The 27,303-nt window shown below is 34.6% G+C and overlaps 3 protein-coding genes across 3 annotated transcripts; 1 reads left to right on the top strand and 2 right to left on the bottom strand.

Moving 5' to 3' along the window:
* Positions 1 to 4,304: 4,304 nt before the first annotated feature.
* On the bottom strand, positions 4,305 to 10,294 carry LOC132051267 (phospholipase A1-Igamma2, chloroplastic-like). The gene is made up of 4 exons (XM_059442497.1): positions 8,285 to 10,294; positions 7,933 to 8,177; positions 6,788 to 7,279; positions 4,305 to 4,769 (listed from the first exon to the last, which is right to left on the bottom strand). Exons 1-4 carry the CDS (start codon positions 8,864 to 8,866, stop codon positions 4,529 to 4,531), a joined length of 1,560 nt encoding a protein of 519 aa, XP_059298480.1. The 5' UTR covers positions 8,867 to 10,294; the 3' UTR covers positions 4,305 to 4,528.
* Positions 10,295 to 15,945: 5,651 nt separating this feature from the next.
* On the bottom strand, positions 15,946 to 20,920 carry LOC132051283 (F-box/LRR-repeat protein 17). Its single transcript, XM_059442498.1, has 11 exons — positions 20,317 to 20,920; positions 19,766 to 19,867; positions 18,636 to 18,780; positions 18,349 to 18,533; positions 18,128 to 18,232; positions 17,649 to 17,746; positions 17,334 to 17,554; positions 17,192 to 17,258; positions 17,010 to 17,095; positions 16,373 to 16,471; positions 15,946 to 16,198 (listed from the first exon to the last, which is right to left on the bottom strand). Exons 1-11 carry the CDS (start codon positions 20,901 to 20,903, stop codon positions 16,136 to 16,138), a joined length of 1,758 nt encoding a protein of 585 aa, XP_059298481.1. The 5' UTR covers positions 20,904 to 20,920; the 3' UTR covers positions 15,946 to 16,135.
* A 1,865-nt stretch (positions 20,921 to 22,785) lies between these two features.
* LOC132062995 (F-box/LRR-repeat protein 17-like) lies at positions 22,786 to 27,302 on the top strand (the record flags this gene model as incomplete). Its single annotated transcript, XM_059455450.1, has 11 exons — positions 22,786 to 23,425; positions 23,877 to 23,978; positions 24,749 to 24,893; positions 24,993 to 25,177; positions 25,301 to 25,405; positions 25,815 to 25,912; positions 26,010 to 26,230; positions 26,304 to 26,370; positions 26,467 to 26,552; positions 27,038 to 27,136; positions 27,291 to 27,302. Coding segments are annotated over exons 1-11 (1,710 nt in total), but the record flags the coding sequence as incomplete, so codon positions are not given.
* Between the last annotated feature and the right edge of the window lies 1 nt (position 27,303).

The raw sequence follows: 27,303 nt of genomic DNA on the forward strand, positions 1-27,303 counted from the left end.
TGCATGAATAGTGGGACTGTGGGAGAAGATTAATATTGTAGTCCTCTCCTGGATTATGGATATTTGTGAGTGTGTATGCTTTTAATGCTCGCAAAATGTGGAATGATTTGGAGAGTTTTGACAAGGCGAATTGACTCTCGAATCTTCTACTTGTATAAAGAGATTGCTACCTTATGACAAGGTACCATGTTTGTATCAAATTATTTTTCTAAACTGAAAGGTGTTTGGTATGTGTTTGATGCCCTCATGCTCTATCTTGAATGTGCACGTCCAGAATCTAACAACAAGAAGAAGTACAGAACATCTTGAAAAATAAAGACCTCTACAATTCCTAATGTCCTTTAATGAGTATTATTCTCAATCTAGAAGTCAAATACTGGTTATGCCACTAGTTTCTACTATGAACTTGGTATACTCGATAGTTTCAGAGGATACTTAGACATCTTTTGGCAAACTTTTGTAGAGGTAAGAGGGGTGGTATGCTTCAGCTCTTTTAACTTTTCCATGTATCAAAAGGTATACTACATCTTAATGACTTATTTTTCCTCTCTTCAAGTTTACAATAAACGCAGTTAACGGCATATCAAACTGTGTGATTTGCTTATATTTTTCTAAGTCCTCGTGGATCACGATATGTCTGTAGTGAACTTTCAAGAAGTCGCATGTCGTTCACCAATTAGAGGTCCCTTCCATGTTAGTGACGAATTAAATTTAAATGTCATGCATTTGAAATTGTGAGAGTAAGCATACGAAATCGTAAGACTAAGTTCTGCAATGCTTAATTAACTTTATGTTATATATACTCCTCCCGTTCCATTTCAGTTGTTGTTTTAGCTCAAAAATTTGTTTCAAAATAATTTTCCCTCAAGGAATTTAAGACTAAAGTCTATATTTATTTTTAACTATATTCTTAACATTAAAGAAGTATGCACAATATTTAAAAGGAAAAATCAATCTACTTTTATTAAATAGGAATAGGTTAGTAAGTCAAGCTGTGTATTTATTATTTTCTTAAAAAAGGACGTAAAGCAGCTAAAGCAATAGTTAAAATGAGATGGACGGACTACTTATTTTTTGCGTATATACCCACGGACTCATGGTTGAGTCTAGAAACCGCCTCGTGATGTCTGTCCACATAGAGCCAAATCAAATGTCAATGATCCCTACTTTATCATATGCATGTACTTTGTGCGCACTTTTCTAAATCTGGATATCAATGAAACCTAGGAAATAAGAAATCTTACATAATTGTCTAAGTGTTGGAAGTTGGAACAATGAAAAAATATGTTCAACAGTAATTGTGATTTGAAAGAACCAGGCTGGATCCTTTAGCAAGTCAATTAGTACTCTGTATGGTGGTTGAGGTCATGATGCTGGGGATATGTATTCTTCCACTTCCCAATAGATTCAAACAGTTGTCCACGTTTTCTCTAATTATAGAATAATGCTGGATGTGTAAGGTGGTTGTCTATTACTTCTTGTCCTGTATATTAAAAATAAATGTCAATTTTTACTTGTTTAGTTTGGAAAATCAAAAGATAATTTATCATTTCATATCTATTTTATCCTTGTTATTAATTATTGGGTTGAAACTTCAAAAAATTATTAGTAGCTACATAATTTTTAAAGTATTTTGATTGATTTCAACTATTAGATGAGTTAGTAATAATAACGGATGGTATAGTAAAATTATCATTCTATTTATGACTCCTTAAGGGATGTGTCAAGTCAATATAGGACAAGTAAAATGGAGGGAAGGTGTAATTTTCTCTCTGTCACTACCCTTTTATATTTGGGTGATTTAAGCATAAACATAGCTTTTTAGATAATGCTTGTGTAATTATAACAGTTGTTGATATTATTCACCAATGCTATCTACGTCCCAAATTGACAAGTCTACCTTCACTAATTAAGTTGTACGTAAGGGGAATTTTGGTAAGCTTATAATCTACTGACAGAGGATAAGGACAGTTTCGTCTCTTTTCTTATCAATCATCAGTGTTTCACACTGTAGTCTTTATAGATTTCATGGGAGTTGGTAAGTAAGATTTGTCAAGATAATCCAAAACAAGAAGATAATAATGCCGATTAAACAAATGGATGACTCATCTATTTTTCTCATTTAAAAAAAAAAAAGTGATGGTGCCTGCGTACTTGCCTTTTGATCACTTTCTAGTTCTGTTGGTCTAGAGTATAAAAAATTACAGATCCTGTCAATCTGACAGCTACCTTTACCATATGATATATGCCCATCCAACTATATTCTGTTATTTACAAGCTTTTTAAGATGATCTCATCAATCTCCTACCAGTCTGACCCGACATGGTAGTTGATTCAAATTCTTGAATTAATGTTAATTTGTGCTAAGAAATGCCAAGTTCTTTTTAATACTTACTGTAGTTAATTATGCTTGGGTGTTTAACTAAGCTTGTAAACTGCCCAAATTGGTTTATAAGTTCTTTTTAGTTTATCTTAGGTTTGGTAACAGAGGCGGATTCAGGATTTAGAGGTTCTGGGTGCCACTCTGCTATAAAAGTAGATGTATTGCTATTTACATGGTCCAAATAGAGTAAACATTAGATAGGTTGGATCCGGGGGCGGATGTACCAAGAGCCCGGGTGTTCGGGTGAACACCTTGACAAAAAATTACAACAGTATATTTAGGGTAAATTTTATGTGTTTATGTACATATATTAACTTTTGAACACCCCAACATATATTACGGTGTATATTTAGGTTCAATTATTTTTCCGAACACCCCGAGTGAAAATCACCGAATCCGCCACTGGTTGGATCAACTATGGGTTTCGATTTGAGTTATTTATCTTTTCGATTTACATAGCCAATATTATTCCAAGTATTATATTGATCAACTCAAGTTTACAAGCATAATTGATTACTCCTATAACATAAAGAAGATTTCTTTTCTAAATTATCGTGAACCAAGACTAAACATACCCTTTTCTCTTGTATTTTGTTAAATCATTTAAATAAAAATTAAATATAAGAAACAACAACGGAAGAGAAGCTCGGGCAGCAGGGAAAGATTATTAAAATTTTGACGAAAAGAGAGAGAAAATTTGGGAGAAGAGAAGGGTTTGTTGGAAGAAGAAAACTATTTGCTGATATTTTATGCTTAAAATAAAAATGAAGAAAAATGATACAAAAGAAGATTAAGTAAAGATTTGTTACGCACCATGCATACAGCAACGAATATGTTTCCTAAAAATGTTTTAAAAATTGTGGCAGCAGGGAATCGATCCGCCATCCCTGGGAAAGGAAACATGGCTTTTAACCACTGGCACCACGGCCTTACTTTGTTCTTAGGGAGGCACCGAGTTATATTTATAAGATATCTTATACATATACATATATACACAAAGTTTCAACCGAGTGGTCCGGGTGGCGTGGCACTCCCACGGTCCTACATAGATCCGCCCCTGTTTGGTAAGCAACTATGGCTTTTCAGCAAGTATTATATTATTTTATCCTCAAAATTTATAACTTGCTTTTGACGCTGTGTCTGTCAAGTCAACTTCTTGTTACCAGTTTCAACATTGTATCCAAACACATAACTTCTTATTTATAAAAGCAGTTTCGGATCTTAAAATACTTTTCAGCACTTAAAGCTTGTCAGCTATTTACAATAAACTAATCCAAACTGTTTCTAAGAAAGCTCAAATTTAATAAGGAAAACACTGAATTAAATAGTACTCCCTGTATCCCAATTTGTGTGACACTTTTTCCCTTTAAGTCATTCAAAAAAGAATGATATGTTTTTATATTTAGTAATGACAATTCAACTTTATAAGCTTTTTATTTTATGCTTAATGAAATGATTTATTTATAGAGGAGATTTATATATAGAGTAGTACTCCCTCTATCGCAATTTTTAATTATTTGCACAAAAAAAATTCATAGTAAGAAGTTTTATTAAGTGTCTTTGAAATAGCTAAATTCTTGGACGATGCAATGATTTTCTGGAAGCTACATGCATATATATATATATATGTAACTTGATTATACACACAGACCATAGTTCCTTCTTTGCTTAAGGAATAATTGGTTTGGTAGTGCTATGATGCAATGTAGTCAATCTAGTATGTCTTTGAAAGAATATTGTCATATTTTCAAAAAAAAAAAAAAAAATCAATTAACTGAAAAATTCGACAAACCGAAGCATTAAAAACTCGATCAAAACCGACCCATGAACACCCCTACTCTTGGGAATTGTTCAAATATCAAAAGCCAAACGACTTACATCTTAGTGACTTTTTCCTCTCCATGCCCGTTGAATGTAGCCATTGTTTAATCTCCAAACATTACTCGTTACCATAACATATATACGTTGAGATTTACAACCTATGATAATTTGATCGGAATCATGAAATCCCATGTGCACTGGCAGTTCATGGTACATGACCAAACTGTGTAGTTTGCATATATTAAATCCTCCATGAGCCTTTGTGGGTTACCAATATTTCTAAACGAGTGCGCTCTGAGTGGTATTTTATTTTCGCCTTCATTATCAAGAAGATGAAAGACCTAAATGTTTAAGGTGAAGGTGAATATCAGAAGGGTGATCATCCAATCTGGGACGTTCAGGCTGAATCCAACGGCCATCCTTATCTCTAATCATGCCTTTGTTTTCATCCTGTCTCCAACTGGGAGGAACACAGTAGTGATCTTTCAAGAAATCACATGCTTTATTTACCAATGCTATGTCCCTTCCCGTTGCAAGCACGAACCTTCTCCCTTTTCCATGATATCTGTCCACATAAAATGCCAAATCAACAGTCAACTACATTAATCCTTTATTAAAATAATAAAATATAGGTCCATTGCAAAGGGATCTTACACTATTTGTATAATTAATTTGTTCTAGCAAGTACAATTTATACTTATTTTCTAAGTTATTACTATATTCCACTTCGATCTTATAAACATGTTGTTATCATTTGATGTAATAAAGTATGTGATCATCTCAATAGAGGACACTTTTAATATTTAATTATATTTTCAGTACGTTCCCTCACGTGCAAGTTAGATTTTTTATGAGCTAAGCAGGTACATATTCCTTTGGATAGTCGAGGCAATGACATCAAAATCATTGCCTGTTCTGATATTATGTTGAAGTGTGTGATCATCTTATCTAAAAGTTTAAGCTTTTAGATAGAGCGTACTTCTTCAATATAAAGAATTGATAGTGTAAAATTTTGAAAAACTGACAGCAATATAAAAATTAATTTTATACCATTCGTGCATAGAAGTTAAAACTCTAGGAATGAAGTAATGTTTTGCATGAACAAGCAACGGGTCCCCTAAGCAAATTGTTTACTCGGAGAGAAAGGATTATTTTTCTTTGAAAATTTTCTGTTTTTGTTATCAGAGTTTACACACGGTGGATTCGTGTGAATAAGATTTGAATGTCTATAAACTCCGGAACAATATAATGATTCTGATTAAACAAATGGATGATTGATGACTCATAATCTTTTCCTATTGATAGAAAAAAAAGGTGATAAGATTTGTCTCCGCACTTGCCTTTGTTTACTATTCCTATCATTTTCCATTTTGAAGTCTTTCGTCCATGCATCTGTTCAAGATATGTGCTGAATTGAATTAATTAGAGATCCCCAGTTGTCTACTTCACAAGTCACAACTACCTTTAATATGATTGATACATACACTACAATATATTTGCTGTTATGCAGAAGATTTTAAGATGATCTCTCTCCATTAATTATTTCGTACCAGAATCCTCTAATGCGTAGACTTCTTTCAGACGTGAACTTATTTATTAACTTATGGTGTTTGAAGTTTTCATATGTCCACCGCAACTTGATTAATTATTATCCGGGTAGGTAACTTTGATATTATTTTTTTTTTTAACAGAACTTTGGATTAGCTCTTGAATTATGGGTCGTTTTATATTCTACGTCAGATAGTAGACTATTTAACCATTTTTTACTCGTACTAATGCCCTTAATGCATTAAAAATTGTAAGAAATATTAAAGTAAAAATAAAACTTGAACTTTATAGGTTTGGCTAAGATAGATTAGCTCTTAGTATTTTGTTTGATGCGAACTCAAGCTAAGTTAAGCTATAGCTCCAACAGATTATGCATTCTCTTTTTCAAGTTATACATTTCGTACTTTAATGCGAATACAAAACATATATAAACCTAGAATTAATTTTTCTACCGAATTAATTGTGTAAATAGTTCTTATACCTTCATTTGATAAATTTAAACTCTTTTGTAATCATCAGTGAAATCCATTTTCTCCAATTACCCTGATTGTTTATAGCCGTCACTGGTGTATATTCAGTGTATAACAAGTATATGATGTATATACAAATTGATTATATAGTAATTATACTGGCTAAAATTTGTAAAAACAAAAATTAGTAATTTTTTTATTGTGAATTTTGTTGGATTGTTGTGAAGTTTAAAAATCTCGTAGTTAATTATATGCAAAAAGTGTAAATTTTGTACTCCCTCCCTTCAATTTTTGTGACACTTTTTTTTAGTCAGTTAAAAAAATAATGCACCTGTCTATATTTAATAACTATTTAAACTTCTCATTTTACCCTTAATGTGATGATCTATAGTCACACAAATATTTATGACTTATCTTAGACCATATCATATTTAATCTCCGTGCCCGAGTCAAACACCTTTCCCATGACTTGGCACCGGAGTAATAAGAATTTAAAAAAAAAAAAATGCAGTAAATGTGAGTATAGTTAAAGGCAAAATTAAGTACATTCAAGAAGTAGACTAACCCGTCAAGCAAGTGCAAATGAGCCTCCAAATTGTGAGCACAAACAGGATCATTTATAGGTTTCAAGAAAGGTGAATTCTTATGATCCAATGCTAGTTCTACTCCAACATGAGAATAACTCCATGGCAACCCTTCACATATCTTCATAACCATAGCCGGAGAGTGCTCGTTAAAAACCAAACCAGGTGACTTTGGAACAATGTCATGAACGTTCACAACTCTAAGCACTTTAACACCTAACTCTTCAATTCTTTCTTTGAATCTTATGTTACCAACTCTTGGCCCTGAAAATGAGAAAACACAAATAGGCACAGCACTTGTATCTGCCCTTACATTTAAACCCGTTTCCACTATATCATACGCACTCAACATTGCTAGAGCACTGCCTAAGCTGTGTCCGGTAACTGTTATGCTCATTTCTTCATTTGGGTACATTTCTAATAATCTTTTTACTTCCGTTAGTATCTGTTCTCTTGCTGAAAACTTGCAGTACCTGTAGAGGAACACGTGTAGCATATAATCAATGAATGCAATCGTAGAGCCAGAATTGAAGTTTAATTATGGGTTTTAGATTTTAATACTTTCTAATTTATTGGGTTCAAAATTAATAATATATACATATTCAATGATTTCTTAAAATACAAAGTATAAATCAAAGCTACTAGGTCCTTCCGAACCCATAGCCGAGACACTCTCCCTTGCTCCTAAGTACAACTAAATTAATATTTTAATATTCTCAGCGTGGAACATAGATAAACGTGTAAAAAATCCTTAAAGTTGTAACGAATATTAAATTTCCTAAATTCTACACCCGATATTTAAGAGCATAATGAGTTAAATTAGATCAATATTTTTGACGTGAAAGATAGATATATACTAAATATTTCTGAACCCATCATAATTGTAAAAATATAATGGATTCAACTGAATTAAAAAAATCTATTTGGAGCATAGATAGATATATATGTGAAAATCATTAAAATTTCAACAAATATTAAATTCTGGACCCATAAGTTTTAAAGTGTAATGGGCTCAATTAAATTAAAATTCTCAACCAGGAGCAGAGAAATATATGTGAAAAAGTGATGAATTCAGTGTTGAAAAAACTAAATTTTGAACCTATCAAATTAAAATTTTGTATCGTACCTGCAATTCTCGTCTTTATCAATGTAAAGTTCAAGAAACCCAGATTCCACCTTGACATAAGGATCAGGGCAAGGTATATTGTCTGCCGAAATTGGACGGAGGTAATCCATTAAATCAGCAATCCATTCCAAACGAGTCACAGTACCTCTCCATGCAATTGTTATGTCACGGCGACCTAATCGTTTAGACGTTTCGTCATTTGAAACAGCCACATAACCAATCCAATTCGCATTTTTGCTCCATACCTGTTGAGACATAATACAATTAAATAATATAAAATATATTTTCTCTAACCATTTGATTTTTTAGATGAAATAGACTCATGAGGTTACGATTTCAAAATTCCCCATACCTTAGGCCAACGAGCTTGCATGAAGAAATTTGGCAGGTTAATATTTGAAGTTGCATAAAGGTAACGTGTGATATCGTAGCCATAATTGGCCATGTCTAGTCCATCAAAAAACCTGTGCCGTGGAAATTTGCAACTCCCACAATACTTAGAATATGGATCAAAATCGAAAGCATCGTAGCAAGCTTGAGCCATTTCACCATATCGAATTAATTCAGTACGTAAAAGTGGATCCATTGGATCAAGCATGCCAACCCAATCTTCTTGACCGTGGATATCTTGCCATCGATCTGCTAATTCTGGTTCTTGAATTTTCGTCGTTGTAGTAGAACTAGTACTAGTTCTTTCACCTTCTTCAAATTGATCAATCGTCGTGTTGTCCCTTTCTTTTTCAAGCTCACTAATGATAGATGTGAGTGATTGGCTAGTTTTAGATGACAAGGAAGGTGTTCTTGTTGATAACTTGACTCTTTGGATAGGAAAATAAGAGGAAGAAAGCAATGCATCGGGTCTAAGAGTAGCACCTTCGTGTTGATGGGGTGTACTTGTTTGGAATGTAAGAATTGAGTTGGTGAGAGAAGCCATTGATATGTGGAAGATTGTGAAACTAGCTACAGATGAATAAGAGAAGTCAATGATGGGGCTAATATGAGGATGAAGAAATGATGGTGCATCTCGCGCTTTTATATAATTCAAAAAAGAAAAATGAAGTTCGTAGAATAATAAAAATTAAGACCACATGTATCACATGGAAGACTTATATGGTATTTAGTCTTCGAAGAGATTGACCTGAAGGATTTCTCAAGAAGGTTCCGAATAATGATTTCCTTTTTTTTTTTTAATTAACTTTGTTAATATGTTTCTCCATTCATTTCAATATATGTCACACTATTTGATTGATTATGGAGTTCAAAAAAGAATTTTTAAAATTGAAATTTATGATCTAAAATAAGTCCTAGATATTTGTGTGACTATAAATCATTTTATTAGAAATTAAAATATGTCCTTTTAAAATTAGATTATTTTTAAATATAAAAATGAAAAGAAGTGTGAGGCACATGAGATATTATTTCTCCACTTTGTCAAGAGAGCCTCCAAAAAAAAAAGGAAAAAGTGTTCACTTATCAAATCAAGAAAGAATTAATCTTAATTTTCATAAGTGTTATGTGATCAAATCGCAATACTTATTTAATTAGGGACAGTTTAGTCAAAGTACCTATTTTTGTCTACGAGTTAGTATTTGCTCAAGAGATGTGCGAATGACTAATTAGTCACTCTTTTTTATCCGGAGAGAGTACTAGTTACTAGTTAATAAGTGGGGTACATCATATGCCCTATTCCTTTATACAAACTTTTACCACTTAGCCAGAGTACTTATTAAGACTCATTATAACATAATATTAAATAAAAATCGTACAATAATTATTCACGTATTACAGCATAAAGCTTTATGTTCGGCATGAACATACTGGCATGATTATGTACCCGGTACCACTTATGAAAAACAACAAACTTCAATTCATTAAAACAAATTAAAACACACCAAACTCATTTAACTTCAATTTGTAACTAGTAATCCTAAAATGAAATTAATCGATTTAATATAATGTATAGACCCGTAAAATCTCGTAAATTATGCAAACTAAGTTAGGCTTAACGAGAACCTTGAATAGAAAAGGAAGGGACAGTAAGTGCTGAAAGAAACATCTAAAATCAAAAAATAAAATAAAACTGAGAGTTGGGCATGTCATGGGAGGTATGTCACGCCTAGCTGAGCTTTGGAAGCTGAGAGCCACCTCGATAATATATTTAATTTCAATATTTAGAGTAGATTGTGTAAATGACCACTATAGCTGATGTAGTTATGTTGTTTCAGAAAAGGATCGCGACAAGATAAAGATCAACATCTTTTTTCGAAGAGATTTTCTACCAACGAATTGAAGGGTCATTTGCACTTTTGCCTTGCCTTCAAATGGGCTGGTCTTTAATTTTGTCTTTTAAAATCGAGCTTATACTTAGAGGCATATAAGTTGCTACGATCATAATATTCATAAGGTATGTTAATGCCTTTATAAAACTTATGTCCCACTAGATATAAGTTCGATTTGAAGAAGAAATTAAAGATCAACCCGTTTGAAGGGCAAAATTAAAGACCAATCCATTTGAAGGACAAATCGTGTAATTACTTCCGAATTGACCCTTGCTTAAAGGCCCACCCAAAAGCATTAATGACTATGACGCAAAAGGTATGGCTGCTCATGGCCTCTATATTTGGTTTGGCTGTTATATTGTTTACGTGTCTCCTTGCAAGTGGTGACCCAAAAATAAAGGAAAAATCTAGTAAGTCTTGATCTTCATATTTTAAAATTCGTTTACATTTTAATGATGCCTTGCATTGAATATGGTATAATTAGGGCTGCAGGACCACCTACTACCACCCTCTATAAACGACAAAAATGGAAGTTTTTTCTCTGTTCAATTTTTTAAAAAAAAAAATTGAAATGAACCTAGGAAGTTGGGTGTAACAAACCGGAAATACCCAGTTTTCACACAAGGAAACTGACTTGTAGTATTGCAACCACTAAACAGAATTACAAGGAAATAGCAATGGAAATGACACAGAAGAACTCATAAGAAGAAGGAGATGAGAATTAGACTCAGAGAACGGGGATGAGAGACATAGACACGGGGATGAGAGACACAGACTTTGCCGAAGCATCACAATATGCATAAAACCGTTCTTTTCAACTTCTAGTCCTTTTTAACTAAACACTAATTGGGCTTGGATCCCAAATAAAATTCTCCAACATTTTACTTGGCCCAATAATCTCAATTGGATTAGTCTCATTCATCCTTTCCAGCCCATAAGCCCTTACGAAGTTAGTTTGGTTCACAACATTGGGACTTTCTGATCTACTGATCCCTCAGACGTATCACATACTATATACTAGCTCTTTGATACTTGCTTCATGCGCTTGATAAACTTATCTCGTAGTGATGATATCCTTATCTCCTGTATGTAAATATCATAGATAAAGGCGTTGTTTATCCGAATATTATTTGATTGTTATAACGAAATGTTGTTATAGAGAACAAATAAATACATAACATGAAATATCAGATTAAAAAAGAGGACTTTTTCGTTCGGATGAAATGTTATTATAAAGAACGGTTGTTATGTAGAGTTCTGACTAGGGGTCTCAATTGTTTTTCAAAAACTGATTGAACCGACCGTACTGTACTTGTCACGCCCCGAACCATGGCCTAGGCGTAACACGGCACTCGGGCCTTGCTTGCATGTGTCCGAGCGAACCTCATGGCTTGCTTGTCAACATGGGCATCAAAACAATATACTCTATATGATGCAATTTAAATGAATCATGAAAATGTAATTTGCGGAATAAAATCTTAAAATTATCTCATAGCATGAAAAATCATGAAAACGTAATAGTCCGAAACATGAAAGCATAACCGACTCGTGAACTAATATCACGTCTATGAAACCTCTAAAACATGTCCGAATACTAACTACCGGACATGGCCCCGGACTACCATAAACCGCATACTAATACGGACTCCGTGTGAACCCCGAGAGGGTGAGGCTCACCAATAAGGCGATGCGCCCGAGGCGATCCTGCTTTGCGGTGTATGCTCACGAAAATCGGTATCGCACCGTGAAGTGTGCCCGGGCAAAAGGGACGTTAGTACATGGTGAATAGTACTAGTATGTAAAACCTGCTGAAATGAAGAACATGGCACAACATAGGTGTAGGACATGAACTAAAACTGAATGTAACTTGAACATGAGCATGAAACGTGAGTAAAGTCTGAAAACAGTAAATCAATGAAAATACATGTATATAAAACTTCTTGTAACGTGGGGAATGCTATAGTATAACCGACAACATGATCGGTACTTGCGTCTACCAGAGAACACTCACACCTTGCCAAGGATATGAGATTTAAGTAATAATAAGCATGTAAGGATCAATCTGCATAATGAAGGTGTTGCCTCCTGTCGACAACCCTTATCCTACGGTGGCGACGTAGTTTCGGGCTATCCGAGCCTTCTCGGTTAACTAAGCAATCCCAAAAATATGAACATGATATAGTTGGCTAAGAAGCCCATGATTTTCGTGAAATAACTTGTAAATAACTTGTAATCATAATTTCACGAAATAACTTGTAACATGGTTTCATGAAATAACTTGTAACATGGTTTCATGAAATAACTTGTCGTAGTCTTGCAAACATGTTCTTGATTCATGAGTAATAACAATAGTTCATAATTATATATATAATTTGACTTGAAAACATGCTTGTAACTTGCTACATAAAATCATAAAATTTCATATAAACATAATGAGAACACATGAGGAAGAATTCATGATTCATGGATTAAGCTAGGGTTTCTAATAACCATAATGGAAGATTAGGAATACAATGACGAATATAGATACAAAATTCATGTACATAAATACATAACTATGGGCTACCAATATGTTGGGTTTAATGCCCTAGGGTTTGTACTTCATGAATATCAAGAAACGGAGCATGGGGAAGAACGTAGAGATTCCACATGTGGATGGAAGTTCTACATACCTTAGTCGCTCCAAAACTTGAATTAAAGACTCGAGCTTTGAAGAGGATTTCCAAAATCTTGAACCTTGAGATGAGTTTTCTTGAAAACCCTAGTTTTTGAATGATAATTTCTTGTTTAGATTATAAGGATAGGTGTTAGAATTGATTTGGAATAATTAGAGTAGGCTTACCTTGGTGTTCTTGATGATGGAAGAGGGTAGGAAGTCGTTCTAGGGCTTGAAGGAATGAAAAATAATGATTAGAACCGATATGGACGAATATATACTATTCTGGAAAAATTAGATTTTCGGCCCAGTTAAATACTGGCCGTATTTTGAAATACGGGCCGTATTTTGAAATACGGTCCGTATTTTGACATATGGACTGCCTAGCGTCTCTTCAGTAAAATGGTCATAACTCTTTGCACAGATGTCCGTTTGACCCCCATAATATACCGTTGGAAAGGTATTTCAATGCTCTACAACTTTCATCAAGGAAGTTTTCCCAAATTCCAAATACATTTTGAAATACGGGTCGTAAAATGAAATACGGTCCGTATTTAACAATGTAACATTCAAGTGTCAAATTCCAGAATGCTCAGAAATCCTTGGTATCAGTTTACGACTTGATTTACGGACCGTATACTGAAATACGGTCACTGTTCATGGGCGTAAACCTCCATCTTACAACTGAACAGGGAAATTCCAATTCTCACATCCTTTATCTAATTTTCTAAGTCTAGGATCATGGTCAAAGCTTAGGTTAAAGGTACGAGGTGTTACAGTACTGTACTGTACTGAATCGATTTTTAGGTTCTTTTTAATAAAACCGAAGGTTTTAAAATAAATCCATAACCGTACCGAATAAACAAAGTGGGTTTTTTATTTTATAAAAAATACCAAACCGAACCGAATAAATATTATATATCATAATTTATAATACATAGCTTTAGATAATTTGTCCTAGGGATGGATTTAAATGGAGAGGGCTATAACTAAAACTTAAACCTACCCGTCGACCCTTTGAAAGAAAATACATAAAGTCTCGAAAACTACTACACGATAATATCATCAACTGCTCCAAAAGAAGAAAAGGTTGGGTTTCTCCTCCTCTTCTTTTTGTTTATAATTTTTTCTAAATTTTTAAAGTTATTATTCCAATTAGCAATGGTAGTATCTACATATAACTTCATATTGCAAATTTTTTAACTAATTTTTTTAGTACAATTACTCTTTCTCCATTGCCACTGGAACCTATATGACAATTAATTTATATAGTTCTACTTTTCAATAATTTCTTATGATAAAAATAATCTTTAAACACCAATTATCATGTCTTGATACAATTGTTGGTTTGCTGCCTAGCTACCTGCAAGATCCATCAATCCATTGTATAATTCTAGTTTTTAATAATTTTTAGATTCTTTTAGAAGCAACGAATATACGTATTTATAGTGTAGTGTGTTCCTTATAAGTTATAAGTAGATGTAGTTGTATTTGTGAGCATCAATAATGTAGTGTTTTCAGTTTGTTTCTTCCAAAGCTTTTTAATCCTTGTCTTTGTATTGCATTAGGTGATTTTTCAAAAAATACCGAAAATTAACCAAACCGTACTGATACCGAAGAAAAACCGATCTCATTGGGACGGTTTTCAACAATTTAATTTTGGTTATATATAGTAGGGTAACCAAAAATTGATAAGGTATAAATTTTTGCAAAAAACCAACCGAGCCGAACCATTGACACCCCTAGTTCTGACTGTACAAATGGCAGTTTGGCGAGGCCCTTTCACAGTAGGCCAGTGCAAACAAAGTTGCAGGCAATGAATGTATGTACATATGTTTGATATTTTTTTAAAAAAATTTGATATACTTTTCTCGTATAATTTTTTTTTTTTTTTTTTTTGGGGTTTCACTTTGGAGTTTCTCTTGAAAAGAAAAATCTACACTGCATGACCTATAAAGGCGCTAGTCAACATATTTTAACATTTGATTGCTTAACTTTCACCTGATACAATTGCTTTTTACATACACTTTTATGTTTTTAAATGTTATAGTGCACCACCATATTAAATATCCTTAATTATCACATAAAATCGCACATTTTAAGAATGTGATAACCACCTTACCAACAATTAGCCAAAAGTTACTTCTTTTCTTTATGCCCTCTCTCCCAACTTTCAATCACAGATCCGGTAAATTCCAAATCACATCCCCACTGGAAACCCTCCCACATTTCTAACTTGTAGTCATAAAATATATATTTGTTTATTTTGAAAAATATCTTTGTTACAAGTATTTTTTGAAAAAGTACTTTAGTAGAATAACAGCTTGTGTTTGGCTAATCAGTAATACATATATGACTAGTAATAATAAATTTTGGAACCTTCAATCTTTGAAGCCTACAACAGTTGCTTCAGTTCCTTGGCTAGGGAATGAAATCCCTTGTTTCCATAGAGCAGATTTTAGCTTAAGGGTGTGTTCGGTATGGAGAAAATCATTTTCTGGATGATGTTTTTTAATTTTTTTTATGTTAGGTTGATCAAAATTTTGGAACACATCTTTAATAAAACAAGTTTCTTAAAAATGAGAAAAATGACGCATTTTACATTGATTGTGTCCTCCCACTCTCCAATACACCTCATCTTCACCCCACCCACGTAGCTCCAGTCATCACCACCACACACCCCTACCCCCACCCCCCACCTTCCATAGTATTTGTCTAGTTTATATACAAATGCTTTTAGGTTAATAATTTTTGCTTACACAAGAAAATAAGTAAGAAGCCCACTTAAATTCTTGAAAAACATTTTTCATGGAGAACATTATCCTTCTTACCAAACATACCCCAAGAGCCTGATTATCAATTTCCTTTTCAGTGTTATGATTTTTTAGGGTTTATGCATCCATGCCAACTGTTGCTCTTTCACAGTCCCATCCCCTCCACCTAAAATTAGTGTCTCAACCGGAAATATCCTAAAAAGATTGACCAAAAAGAGAATTTGGCGAGTACAAGCAGAATGCAGCTTCTTCAAACCAGATCTTTTTTCATCAGGGGGAGAAATGCTGAAGATACCACATAAAATTTACCTTTGATCAAAAGTTCACAGAGCCAAGCACTTTTTATTGATAAAGGGAATGTAATCCCTGTCAATAGTTTTATCAATGAAAATTACATGATTAGGCTTTAGCCTCAGATCACTATGTAACAAAGAATGGAAAAATAAGATGGCCTAGAGTAACAACAAAGATAGTACAAGACAAGTTTTTAACTACTATACAAGCACATCACAGCGTTGCTTTGAGATCCTTCTCTTTCTCTTTGCATCATCAAATGGCTGCACATACATAAAATTATTAATTTATATAGGAATTGTGTGAAAGGCAATTTCTAGTCAATTCAAAACAGAAATGGGTAGAACCCAGACAAATGTCTTAGATACCTAAATGAAAAATCACACTACTTTTAGTTGTGTTATCAGCTTGTAGAGATGCAAGCTTTTTGGTGTTACCTGGGGGCTGTATAAATGAGGAACTTTGATCCTTTTTGAGCCATCAGGAAGACGTTTGCTTGGAAAATGATTGTCACCAGCCATAAAATCACCACAAACCTGCATGGAACACAAAAGGGAGTCGGACTTAAAACCATTTTCAGAGAGCAGTATAGGCTAACAGAGGAAAACTGAGCACGAAGTGAACTGTGGTGATTCAAATGTTCCTACTGCCATGGAAAGTTCCCCTATGGGGGCAGAAGGATATGAGTAGTAAGCATTTAGTTTTAAAAATCTCTTTTTACACTACCCTACCCAGGGCAAAAGGATATGAGTTTAACTTGTTAGCTTTACTTGAACCTTACATGTACCAACAGAGAGAGCAAGAAGCTTTAATTAAGTGAATATCCAAGGTAATACTAAGGAAGTTTGTTTCTTTATACAGCAGGAGCGAAACAAGATTGTAAAGGTATGATCGGATGCCCAAAAAAGTGCAAATAATTGCTCTCCCAATCTTACAGATGCCTCAAGTCTATGAACGCACACAAGAGTCTAACCAGTCCTAACTGGCGGAACATGGAATAAATGGTCATCTGGCCAGAAAGATGATGCACAACAGAAAACGAAGTCTAAAAGCAGGAGACATCTGCTGGTTTACCTGATTCTGAAGAGTTTCAACCAAAGCGTCTTGGCAACCTGATACGTGTACACTTTCTAGATTGGGGCACTGAAGTAGCAATCTTTCTGTAGTCAAGTATAAAATTTGTGGTTAGATAAAGAACGAAGAGCCTCAATTCCAACAGAGCTAATAACCTAAATGAGGGACATGAAAATGCAGACCTGGATTCAAATTCATACAAAAGTTCAGGTTCAAATCATTAAGCTCTGGGCAACTTAGATATAAGGCCTGCATGAAGATTCCCATCAGCGACAGTGCAATGACATGAAGAATACATATATCTTATAGACTGATTATTCTTACATCTAAGCCAGAGCAACCCCATAAGCTGAGTTTCTTCAAGCGGCTGTGCTTAATAATCAGTTTCTGGTATATAAGGTGTAATTTACTACTCGGTGTTCTTTGTAACTCGCCATTATCATTTTCCTGAGTTGTTGGACTGTCTAGATCTGGATCACATATGCTCATTCCACAGTCCATTAGCTCTAGATTAGGCAACTGAGCTGCAGCAAATTGTATGCCACCTAAAAATTAATCCAACAATAAAGAAAAATAAATTAGTAAGCACGCCACAAATTGTGATGAGTTGGATTTCAAGGAAGCGGATTTAAGTATTACTTGAAGTGATATTTGGACAAAGCGCAAGGAGAAGTTTCGACAATGTCTCTGGAAATACATTGCATATCATTCCAATGCCACTGTCACTGATACTAGACCTGTAACAAGAGAAATATGTTGACATTAGATATGCAGGCCACTGAAGGCATCACAGGGACATAAGCTAAATGCCGTTGTAAATTAACTTTCCAGGATCTACAGAAGCATATTAGCTTCCTTCTCAACAATCAAACTTAGTTCAATTGCTACCGGTTACAACATACCTGCTTAAGCATTTGTTTGTTTTACTATATGGTTGTTGGTTTGTTTTAGAGGATATACAGGCATCCCAAGGAAAAGAAAATAAAACGGGAAGAAAAGAAAGCAACTATCACGCTAATTAGATAAATACAGAATTGTTTATTATAATCTAAAACTCCGCCATTTGCCATCCCAACAATATGGAGGAACTAAAGAAGACATCAGAAAGTGAAACTTACCCACTCAAATCAAGAAACTCAAGCCTCGAGTAGCTCGAAGCAATAGCAGCAACAGATGCATCAGTTATTTCTGACCCCAGTACAAGGGAAAGCGTTCTTAACCCCCTGAAATTCAAAGCAGTAACAAATAAGCTTCGTGGAGGGATATTCAAGGTATCTTTAAAAAAAGAAAGATTAGTCAAAGAAAAATGTAAGAGTCAAAATCAAAGAACATTACAAACCTTAGATTTGCTGCTGTTAGAGCAAGCACAACAGCATGTGTAAGCCGAACTGAAGCAACATGAATGTTCTGTAGTCTTGCGCAGCTCCTTCCAAGACCACCCACCATAGCAGTAAGATCAGTGCTGTCGTTCTCTTGGCGAGAAAAATCCAGGCAAATCTCCTTCAAATTGGGGCAGTTGAAGACCTAAGCAAGTGGAAACATGTCAGATGAAGGTTTGTACTGCAGAAAATGGACTAAGCGCATATATTTAGAGGCTTAATGCCATAACATCAACAGACAGTTTACCATCTTAGAGTGACAAAAGAGATCTGAAAGGCAAAGACTAGAAAGGCTGGTTGAAGAAAGAGTAAATCCCCCCAGATTTGAGCACCCTTCCATCTTAAGATTGGTAAGGCACCTTTTATCAGCAACAAAACGACCTAATTCGTCCCTACATAAGACACGGGTTTTTATAAGATACAATTAGATCACATTGACATTGATAATATTACAAAATCGATCCTGAATATAAAAGATAGGCTCATCCCCTACAATTCTATTAAGGGTTCTTCTAGAAGATGTCTAATTATTCAACAATAACAAAGTTCCAATTGGAGACCAAATAAGAGATTAACAGCATCACAATGTCTGCCAAGGAAGGACGGATCAAAATGTGTCAATGCGCAAAAGCTATCATAGACAGATGAGATTCATTATTCTCTCATAAATGGTATTTAGTTAGGCTCATAAAATACATACAATTTTTATATGGTATCAAATGTGAGGTATTAATATGAAGATGCAATAATACAAGAATAGATAAGATTAAAAAACCATCATGTTAACAGAAGATTCAAGTAGCACACATAGAGGTTAATATAAGAGAAAGTAAATTGAGATGTATCCATATGTGTGAAACTATGAACGTGTTAAAGACAGACATAAAATCGTAACGAAAAGAAGTTCAAAAGAACTATAATCTCTTGAAACTCATGCAAACTAAGCAACGCACAAAAGAGTAGAAGATACTTATAGACAATATCAACTAGATTGAATTAAGACTTAGTGATGTTAGTACACTTAAGAGTAGAAGATACTTATAGGCAATATCAACTAGATTGAATTAAGACTTAGTCATGTTAGTACAATTACTTAAGTCCTATGTTCACTAGAAGTCATTCTATCCTGTTAGATATTAGTATTCCAATCAAATATGCAAAAGAACACGTTAAAAAATCTATGTTATTAAATATTAGATAATTATGAGATATTAGACACAGTCCGACTAAACAAAACTGTTACTAGATTGCGTTGTGATAACAAAACATCATAAAAAAGTCAACTTGGCTAGAAAAGTTAATATGGATACATAGCAGAAGGTAAAAATTGCACAATTTAAGAAAAAAGATTGTGCAAACCAGATATCCAAAGCATACCCTGTGATCCCATTGACTGAGGTATCGGAAGTGAGAATCTCCAGTGAATCCAGATTAGGACAGGAAAATGCAATGCAGGCCAACATTGTTGCATCCACATCACTAAAACATCAAAAACAAGTTAATTAACCATCAGACCACCAAAAAAAAAAAAAAAAAAAAAAAAATCACAGGTGGACCTCCAATTACTATCTACAACAGCATCTGATTTAGCTTAACTCTACAATCAGTATACCTCAGAAATGGGGTTGATTTCTTAGATAGTCACTCAACCAATAGTTATTATCTCAAAAAGTCACCCTTCTTAATTCCAGCTTTTTTTAACAAAGAAAGCAACTTTGTGAGATAATAACTGCTTATTAGTTGAGAGACCATTTGAGAAATCAACTCCTCAGAAATGTTAACACTCTACTAATTAGTCTTTGGCATTCTCTTAGCATAATTACCATATTTTGATTATCTCGATTGGTCTTAAATAAAGCTATCGTTTTGTTCCTAAAGAAAACGGATCCAGTTAATAAATGTTTAGATCCATTTATTAAAATACTAACCTTTTCATTGTAAGAGAAAGCTTGACAAGTCGAGGACATTTCTTCAAGACTGATCCAACAACTCCAATCTGAGTTTTCAAAGGAACCCCAAGTCTAAGTTCCTGAGCAGACTTCCAAATCTTTGTACAAACATCTCTCCAACCTTTACAAACCTTCGCCGATGAAAGCAACTCTGATGGTGGCAATCTCTTAAGCACTTCCCATAAACAATTCCCCGGTAACTTCCCGGACCCACATAAATCCAATAAATCCACGTCATCATCATCAACATCAGATCCAGGTGATTCATCACTAACACCAATGTCGTCGTCATCAAAAGAAAGCGCTCGCCTGAGCTGAGGAACTACTGGCTGACGTGGCGGCTGAGGACGAATAACAGATAACGGAGAAGATGAAACAATGGATTTAGCATCACTGAGTGTGGGAGTAGGAACTACTACTTCAGTAGTAGGATTATTACTATTGCAAATATGGCCTTTTTTAGGAAGACCACATCTGCCACAATTATAGCCACCGCGCTTTTTGCCGCGCTTGGGGATGAAGTCATCCGAGATAGGGGTACATGGGTGGGATTGACGGCCTTCCATTTGGATTTGGGAGTGAATTAAAGTGAAGTCAATGGGGGATGAAAGTGTGTGGTAAGAGAGGTGAAGAAATAAAGGGCGGGGGATGTGGGTCTGAAGGCGCGAGTTTTGGCGCTAATCTCTTTGAAATTTTATTATAATGGGGTGGAGCGCTCGACGGAGCGTCGTGTGCCTCACCTACCTGGCTCAAGTGGTATAATTACTCCTTTTGTTTCAATTTGTTTATGCTTGATTCTTATCTATACAATTAAAAAAAAAAAAAAACTTATATCATAAATTTTTTAAAATAATATATAATATTTTAAATTGTTAATTATTATAATTATATAATTTCTAAACATGATTTTTTTTTTTTTTTTAAATCTACACACCAACCATTAGTTAATTTGACATTCGTACTCCAAATCAAGTCAACAAAATTGAAGCAAAGGGAACAGTAAATTTTCTTTTTCTACACATACTTAGGGAAGGGTAGGAAAAAGGACCATCGACATTTGAATTTGTGACTTCTTTGTTATGGAATACTCTTAAATGGCGGAAGTTTAACATCCGGTAATGTCACGTGTTCCGCAATTAAAGATTAAATCTTTTAAAGAAAAGACCAATTTGAATATTTCACACAGTTTAGGGATAAATTTGAACCTTCGCATAGTTCAGAGGCAAATTTAACCCTTCCCACTAATCTTGAGTTTTTCATATTCTTGTGGTGAAAAAACAAACCTATACTATCATTTCATTTCTTGTGAGTTTCATACCTTAATTATCTATTGTTCTTTTTACCTATCCAGATTTTCACTCCCTTTGTGTTAAAACACAACTCGATGATTAGTTGGCCAAATATTTGAAATCACTGGACAATAGGCGCGTGGGGGTGTGTAAAAACCTGTTTAATCGATAAACCGAATCATAAAAACGTTATTGGTTTAGCAGTTTCGGGTTATTGGGTTAACGGTTTGTAAAAAAAAAAAAATTGGGTTATCAATTCGGTTTTCGGTTTGAAGGACTTAGTAAATGGTTTAACCGATACCCCAATAAACGCATATTAAAATTATCTTTTTGTCCTTAATTATATAATAGTGGCTTTAACTTTTATTTTTTAAATACAAATCCTATTTCTAAATTCTTAGTGCAGGCACGCTTATTCTCTCAATTCGTTTATCATTTGTACTTTCACTGTTTATAATGCATTAAACAAATTGAAAGTTCATTATCATTTGATGATTTGCTTCTTGATTGCTACAATGCATTTTAATTTTAATTTTGTAATTTCTGTAGACCTTTTTGTACGAAGGCAATGTGTATATGTGAACAAATTAAAACAAGAGAAACCAAACAAATTAGCAGATCATCTTCTTATCGGTTAAACCGAAAATTAAACTGTTAAGGACCAAAAACCAATAAATCAAAAACGGATAATGAATATTTTATCAGTTTAGTTATTGATTTAGCATATTTACAAATCGAAACCAATAAACCGAACCGACCGATAGGCACTCCTACAAGCACGTGATGGCTTAAAAAGTCCACAAAAATAGTAATTAAACTCTTGAGATTTAAAAAGTAAGCAAGTCAATCGTATACAAGTGAGAAAAATAGGAAAGAAAATAAATAAAAAGACTATTATGAGTTATGACGAAGACAAATGCTTTTTTTTTTTGAAAAAAACAAAGATAGAAAGACATTAATTTGACCCATTTAAGAAAAAAATTCAAATCTCAATTGTCTTTTTCCGCACACACACAGTAAGTATAGCACATGACGCTCCTTCGAGCACTCCGCCCATTAAAATTAAAATTAAAATCCAAATAAACAGGCGCGCCAAATTGCGCCAAAAATGATAAAAACTCCCGCCCCTACAGGCCCTTTATTTCTTCACCTCTCTTACCACAATTTCATCCCCCATTGACTTCACTTTAATTCACTCCCAAATCCAAAATGGAAGGCCGTCAATCCCACCCATGTACCCCTATCTCCGATGACTTCATTCCCAAGCGCGGCAAAAAACGTGGTGGCTATAACTGTGGCAGATGTGGTCTTCCTAAAAAAGGCCACATTTGCAATAGTAATAATCCTACTACTGAAGTAGTAGTTCCTACTCCCACACTCAGTGATGCTAAATCCATTGTTTCCCCTTCTCCGTTATCCGTTATTCGTCCTCAGCCGCCACGTCAGCCAGTAGTTCCTCAGCTCAGGCGAGCGCTTTCTTTTGATGACGACGACATTGGTGTTAGTGATGAATCACCTGGATCTGATGTTGATGATGATGATGACGTGGATTTATTGGATTTATGTGGGTCCGGAAAGTTACCGGGGAATTGTTTATGGGAAGTGCTTAAGAGATTGCCACCATCAGAGTTGCTTTCAACGGCGAAGGTTTGTAAGGGTTGGAGAGATGTTTGTACAAAGATTTGGAAGTCTGCTCAGGAACTTAGACTTGGGGTTCCTTTGAAAACTCAGATTGGAGTTGTTGGATCAGTCTTGAAGAAATGTCCTCGACTTGTCAAGCTTTCTCTTACAATGAAAAGGTTAGTTTTTTAATAAATGGATCTAAACATTTATTAACTGGATCCGTTTTCTTTAGGAACAAAACGATAGCTTTATTTAAGACCAATCGAGATAATCAAAATATGGTAATTATGCTAAGAGAATGCCAAAGACTAATTAGTAGAGTGTTAACATTTCTGAGGAGTTGATTTCTCAAATGGTCTCTCAACTAATAAGTAGTTATTATCTCACAAAGTTGCTTTCTTTGTTAAGATTGGAATCAAGAAGAAGGGTGACTTTCTGAGATAATAACTATTAGTTAAGTGACCATTTGAGAAATCAACCCCATTTTTTAGGTATACTGGTTGTAGAGTTAAGTTAAATGAGATGCTGTTTTAGATGGTAATTGGAGGTTCACCTATGATTTTTTATTTTTATTTTTTGGGTTTTCTTGTGGTGTGATGGTTAATTAACTTGGTTTTGGTGTTTCAGTGATGTGGATGCAACAATGTTGGCCTGCATTGCATTTTCCTGCCCTAATCTGGATTCACTAGAGATCCTCACTTCCGATACATCAGTCAATCGAATTACAGGGTATGCTTTGGATCTCTACTTTGCACAGTCTTTTTTCTTAAATTGTGCATTCTTTGCTAGCCAAGTTGACTTTTTTATGATGTTTTTGTTATCGCAATGCAATCTAGTAACAGTTTTGTTTAGTCGAATTGTGTCTAATATCTCATATGCAGTATATATGCTATATGTATGTGTCAATGCAGAAGCAGAATATCCCTGGTTATCTTTGGATCTTGTTCTCTTTAGCTGGCAGTCTTGTTGTAGATTTTAGCTAACTTAGTCATTAATGTTCAGCTGCATTGAATGCGAAGAACTTATGTTTGGAAAGTCAGTGATTATGCTACTTCACGTTCTAACAACAGCAATACTTGCACATTAATTCTAAATTAATTATAGTTACGCTGTATGAATATTCATTCTCAATATGCTTCATTTAGATTTGTTTCTATCTAATATTTAATGTTATGTTTTCTAAAATTGAGTTCTTTGCATAATTATCAGCATACTAATAACAACATTAAATGACTTCTAGTGAACATAGTACTTGAAGTAAGTGTATTAACATGACTAAGATTAACATCAGCCCTTACTCATCACCGTTGTAATGCTGTTAATCTCATATTTGGTGTCCAAATTGGAATGCTGATATTTTTACATAATTAGACATCTTAGGAGGACCCCTGGTAGAATTGCAGGAGCTGGCAAATTTTCATATTTAGCATTGTTCTAGTCATACTTTCAAAATCAATATGATCTAATGGTATCTTATTAAACCCATGTGTCTTATATAGGGATGAATTAGGTCGTTTTGTTGCTGATAAAAGGTGTCTTACCAATCTTAAGATGGAAGGCTGCTCAAATCTTGGGGGCTTTACTCTTTCTTCAACCAGCCTTTCCACTCTTTGCCTTTCGGGTCTCTTTTGTCACTCTAAGATGGTAAACTGTCTGATGTTATAGCATTAAACCTATAGCTATCTGTGCTTAGTCCATTTTCTGCGGTACAAATGTTCATCTGACATGTTTCCACTTGCTTAGGTCTTCAACTGCCCCAATTTGAAGGAAATTTCCCTAGATTTTTCTCGCCAAGAAAATGACAGCACTGATCTTACTGCTATGGTGGACGGTCTTGGAAGGTACTGCCCAAGACTTCAGAACTTTCATGTCGCTTCAGTTCGGATTACACATGCTGTTGTGCTTGCTCTAACAGCAGCAAACTTAAGGTTTGTAATGTTCTTTGATTTTGGTTCTTACATATTTTCCTTGACAAATTTGTCATTTATGAAGATACCTTGAATATCCCTTCATGAAGCTTATTGTTTCTGTTTTACTGCTTTGAATTTCAGGAGATTAAGAATGCTTTCCCTTGTACTAGGGTCAGAAATAACTGATGCATCTGTTGCCGCTATAGCGTCAAGCTACTCAAGCCTTGAGTTACTTGATTTGAGTGGGTAAGTTTCACTTCCTGAAGTCTTCTTTGGTTCCTCCATATTGTCGGGGATGACAAATAATGGAGTGTTAGGTTATAGATAAACAAATTCTGTATTTATCTAATTAGTATAGTAGGTTCTTTCTTCCAGTTTGATTTTCTTTTTCTTGGGATGTCTGTATATCCTCTAAAACAAACGAACAGCCATAAAGGAAAACCAACCAATGCTTAAGCAGGTATATTGAAGGCTACTTATAGAAACAAACGTTGTGATAGCAATTGCACTAAGTTTGATGGCTGAGGAGCCTAATCTGCTTGTGTAGATCTTGGAAAGTTAATTTAGAACGACATTTAGCTGATGTCACTGTGACGCCTTTAATGGGCATGGCATGCACCTGCATATCTGATGTGAACTATTTCTCTTGTTACAGGTCTAGTATTAGTGACAGTGGCATTGGGATGATATGCAATGTATTTCCGGAATCATTGTCGAAACTTCTCCTTGCTCTTTGTCCAAACATCACTTCGAGTAATACTTCTTAAATCTGCTTCTTTGACATCCAATTCAGCACAATTTGTGGCATGCTCACTAATTTATCTTTCTTTCTTGATGGATTATCTTATAGGTGGCATACAATTTGCTGCAGCTCAGTTGCCTAATCTAGAGCTATTGGACTGTGGAATGAGCATATGCAATCCAGATCTAGACAGTCCAACAACTCAGGAAAATGATAATGGCGAGTTACAAAGAACACCGAGTAGTAAATTACACCTTATATATCAGAAACTGATTATTAAGCACAGCTGCTTGAAGAAATTCAGCTTATGGGGTTGCTCTGGCTTAGATGTAAGAATAATCAGTCTAGATATAAGGATTATTCACGTCATTGTTGCTGTCGCTGATTGAAATCTTCATGCAGGCATTATATCTAAATTGCCCAGAGCTTAATGATTTGAACCTGAACTCTTGTATGAATTTGAATCCAGGTCTGCACTTTCATGTCCCTTATTTAGGCTGTGAGCTCTTTTGGAATTGAGACTCTTCTTTCTTTATCTAAACCATAAATTTATACTTGACTACAGAAAGATTGCTACTTCAGTGCCCCAATCTGGAAAGTGTACATGCATCTGGTTGCCAAGACATGTTGGTTGAAACTCTTCAGAACCAGGTAAACCAGCAGATCTCTCCTGCCTTTAGACTTTGTTTTCAGTTCTGCATCATCTTTTTGGCCAGATGACCATTTTTTCCATGTTGTGCCGGTTAGTACTGGTTAGATTCTTGTGTGGATACCATAGACTTGAGGCATCTGTAAGATTGACGGAGCAATTATATGCACTTATTTGGGCAATCCGATTGTACCTTTATAATGTTGTCTCACTCCTCCTGTATAAAGAACCAAACATCCTTAGCCTTGAAGATTCACTTAATTAAAGCTTCCTGCTCTTCTCTGTTGGTACAGGCAAGGTTAAAAGATAAAACTGATAAGTTCTACCCATATCCTTTTGCCCTGGGGTAGGGAGAGTAGAAGATTTTCCATCGCAATAGGAGCATTTGAATCACTGCAGTTCACTTTGTGATCAGTTTGCATCTGTTATGCCTATACTGCTCTCCGATAATGGGCTTAAGTCTGACAACCTTTTGTATTCCATGCAGGTTTGTGGTGATTTTATGGCTGGAGACAATCATTTTCCTTACAAACGTCTTCCAGACGGCTCAAAAAGGATCAGAGTTCCTCATTTATACAGCCCCCAGGTAATACCAAAAAGCTTGCATCACTACAAGCTGATCATAGAACTTTTTATGTTCATTTAGCATTTGTTTGGGTTCTATCCATTTCCGTTTTGGATTGTCTAGAAATTGCATTTCACACTATTCCTATATAAACAAATACTTCATGTATGTGCAGCCTTTTGATGATC

The sequence above is a fragment of the Lycium ferocissimum genome, chromosome 1, assembly GCF_029784015.1.
Source record: "Lycium ferocissimum isolate CSIRO_LF1 chromosome 1, AGI_CSIRO_Lferr_CH_V1, whole genome shotgun sequence".
NCBI classification, from domain to species: Eukaryota; Viridiplantae; Streptophyta; class Magnoliopsida; order Solanales; family Solanaceae; genus Lycium; species Lycium ferocissimum.

Bases quoted from the DNA above. Each gene is read 5' to 3' on its own strand.
- LOC132051283 (XM_059442498.1), bottom strand. From the start codon at position 20,903: ATGGAAGGCCGTCAATCCCACCCATGTACCCCTATCTCGGATGACTTC. The intron at 19,868-20,316 runs GTTAGTATTTTA...TTGATGTTTTAG, and splicing joins CTTTCTCTTACAATGAAAAG to TGATGTGGATGCAACAATGT. The intron at 18,233-18,348 runs GTTTGTAATGTT...TTTGAATTTCAG, and splicing joins CTAACAGCAGCAAATCTAAG to GGGGTTAAGAACGCTTTCCC.
- LOC132051267 (XM_059442497.1), bottom strand. From the start codon at position 8,866: ATGGCTTCTCTCACCAACTCAATTCTTACATTCCAAACAAGTACACCC. The intron at 8,178-8,284 runs GTATGGGGAATT...ATGTCTCAACAG, and splicing joins TGCAAGCTCGTTGGCCTAAG to GTATGGAGCAAAAATGCGAA. The intron at 4,770-6,787 runs GTTAGTCTACTT...TTATGTGGACAG, and splicing joins CATTTGCACTTGCTTGACGG to ATATCATGGAAAAGGGAGAA.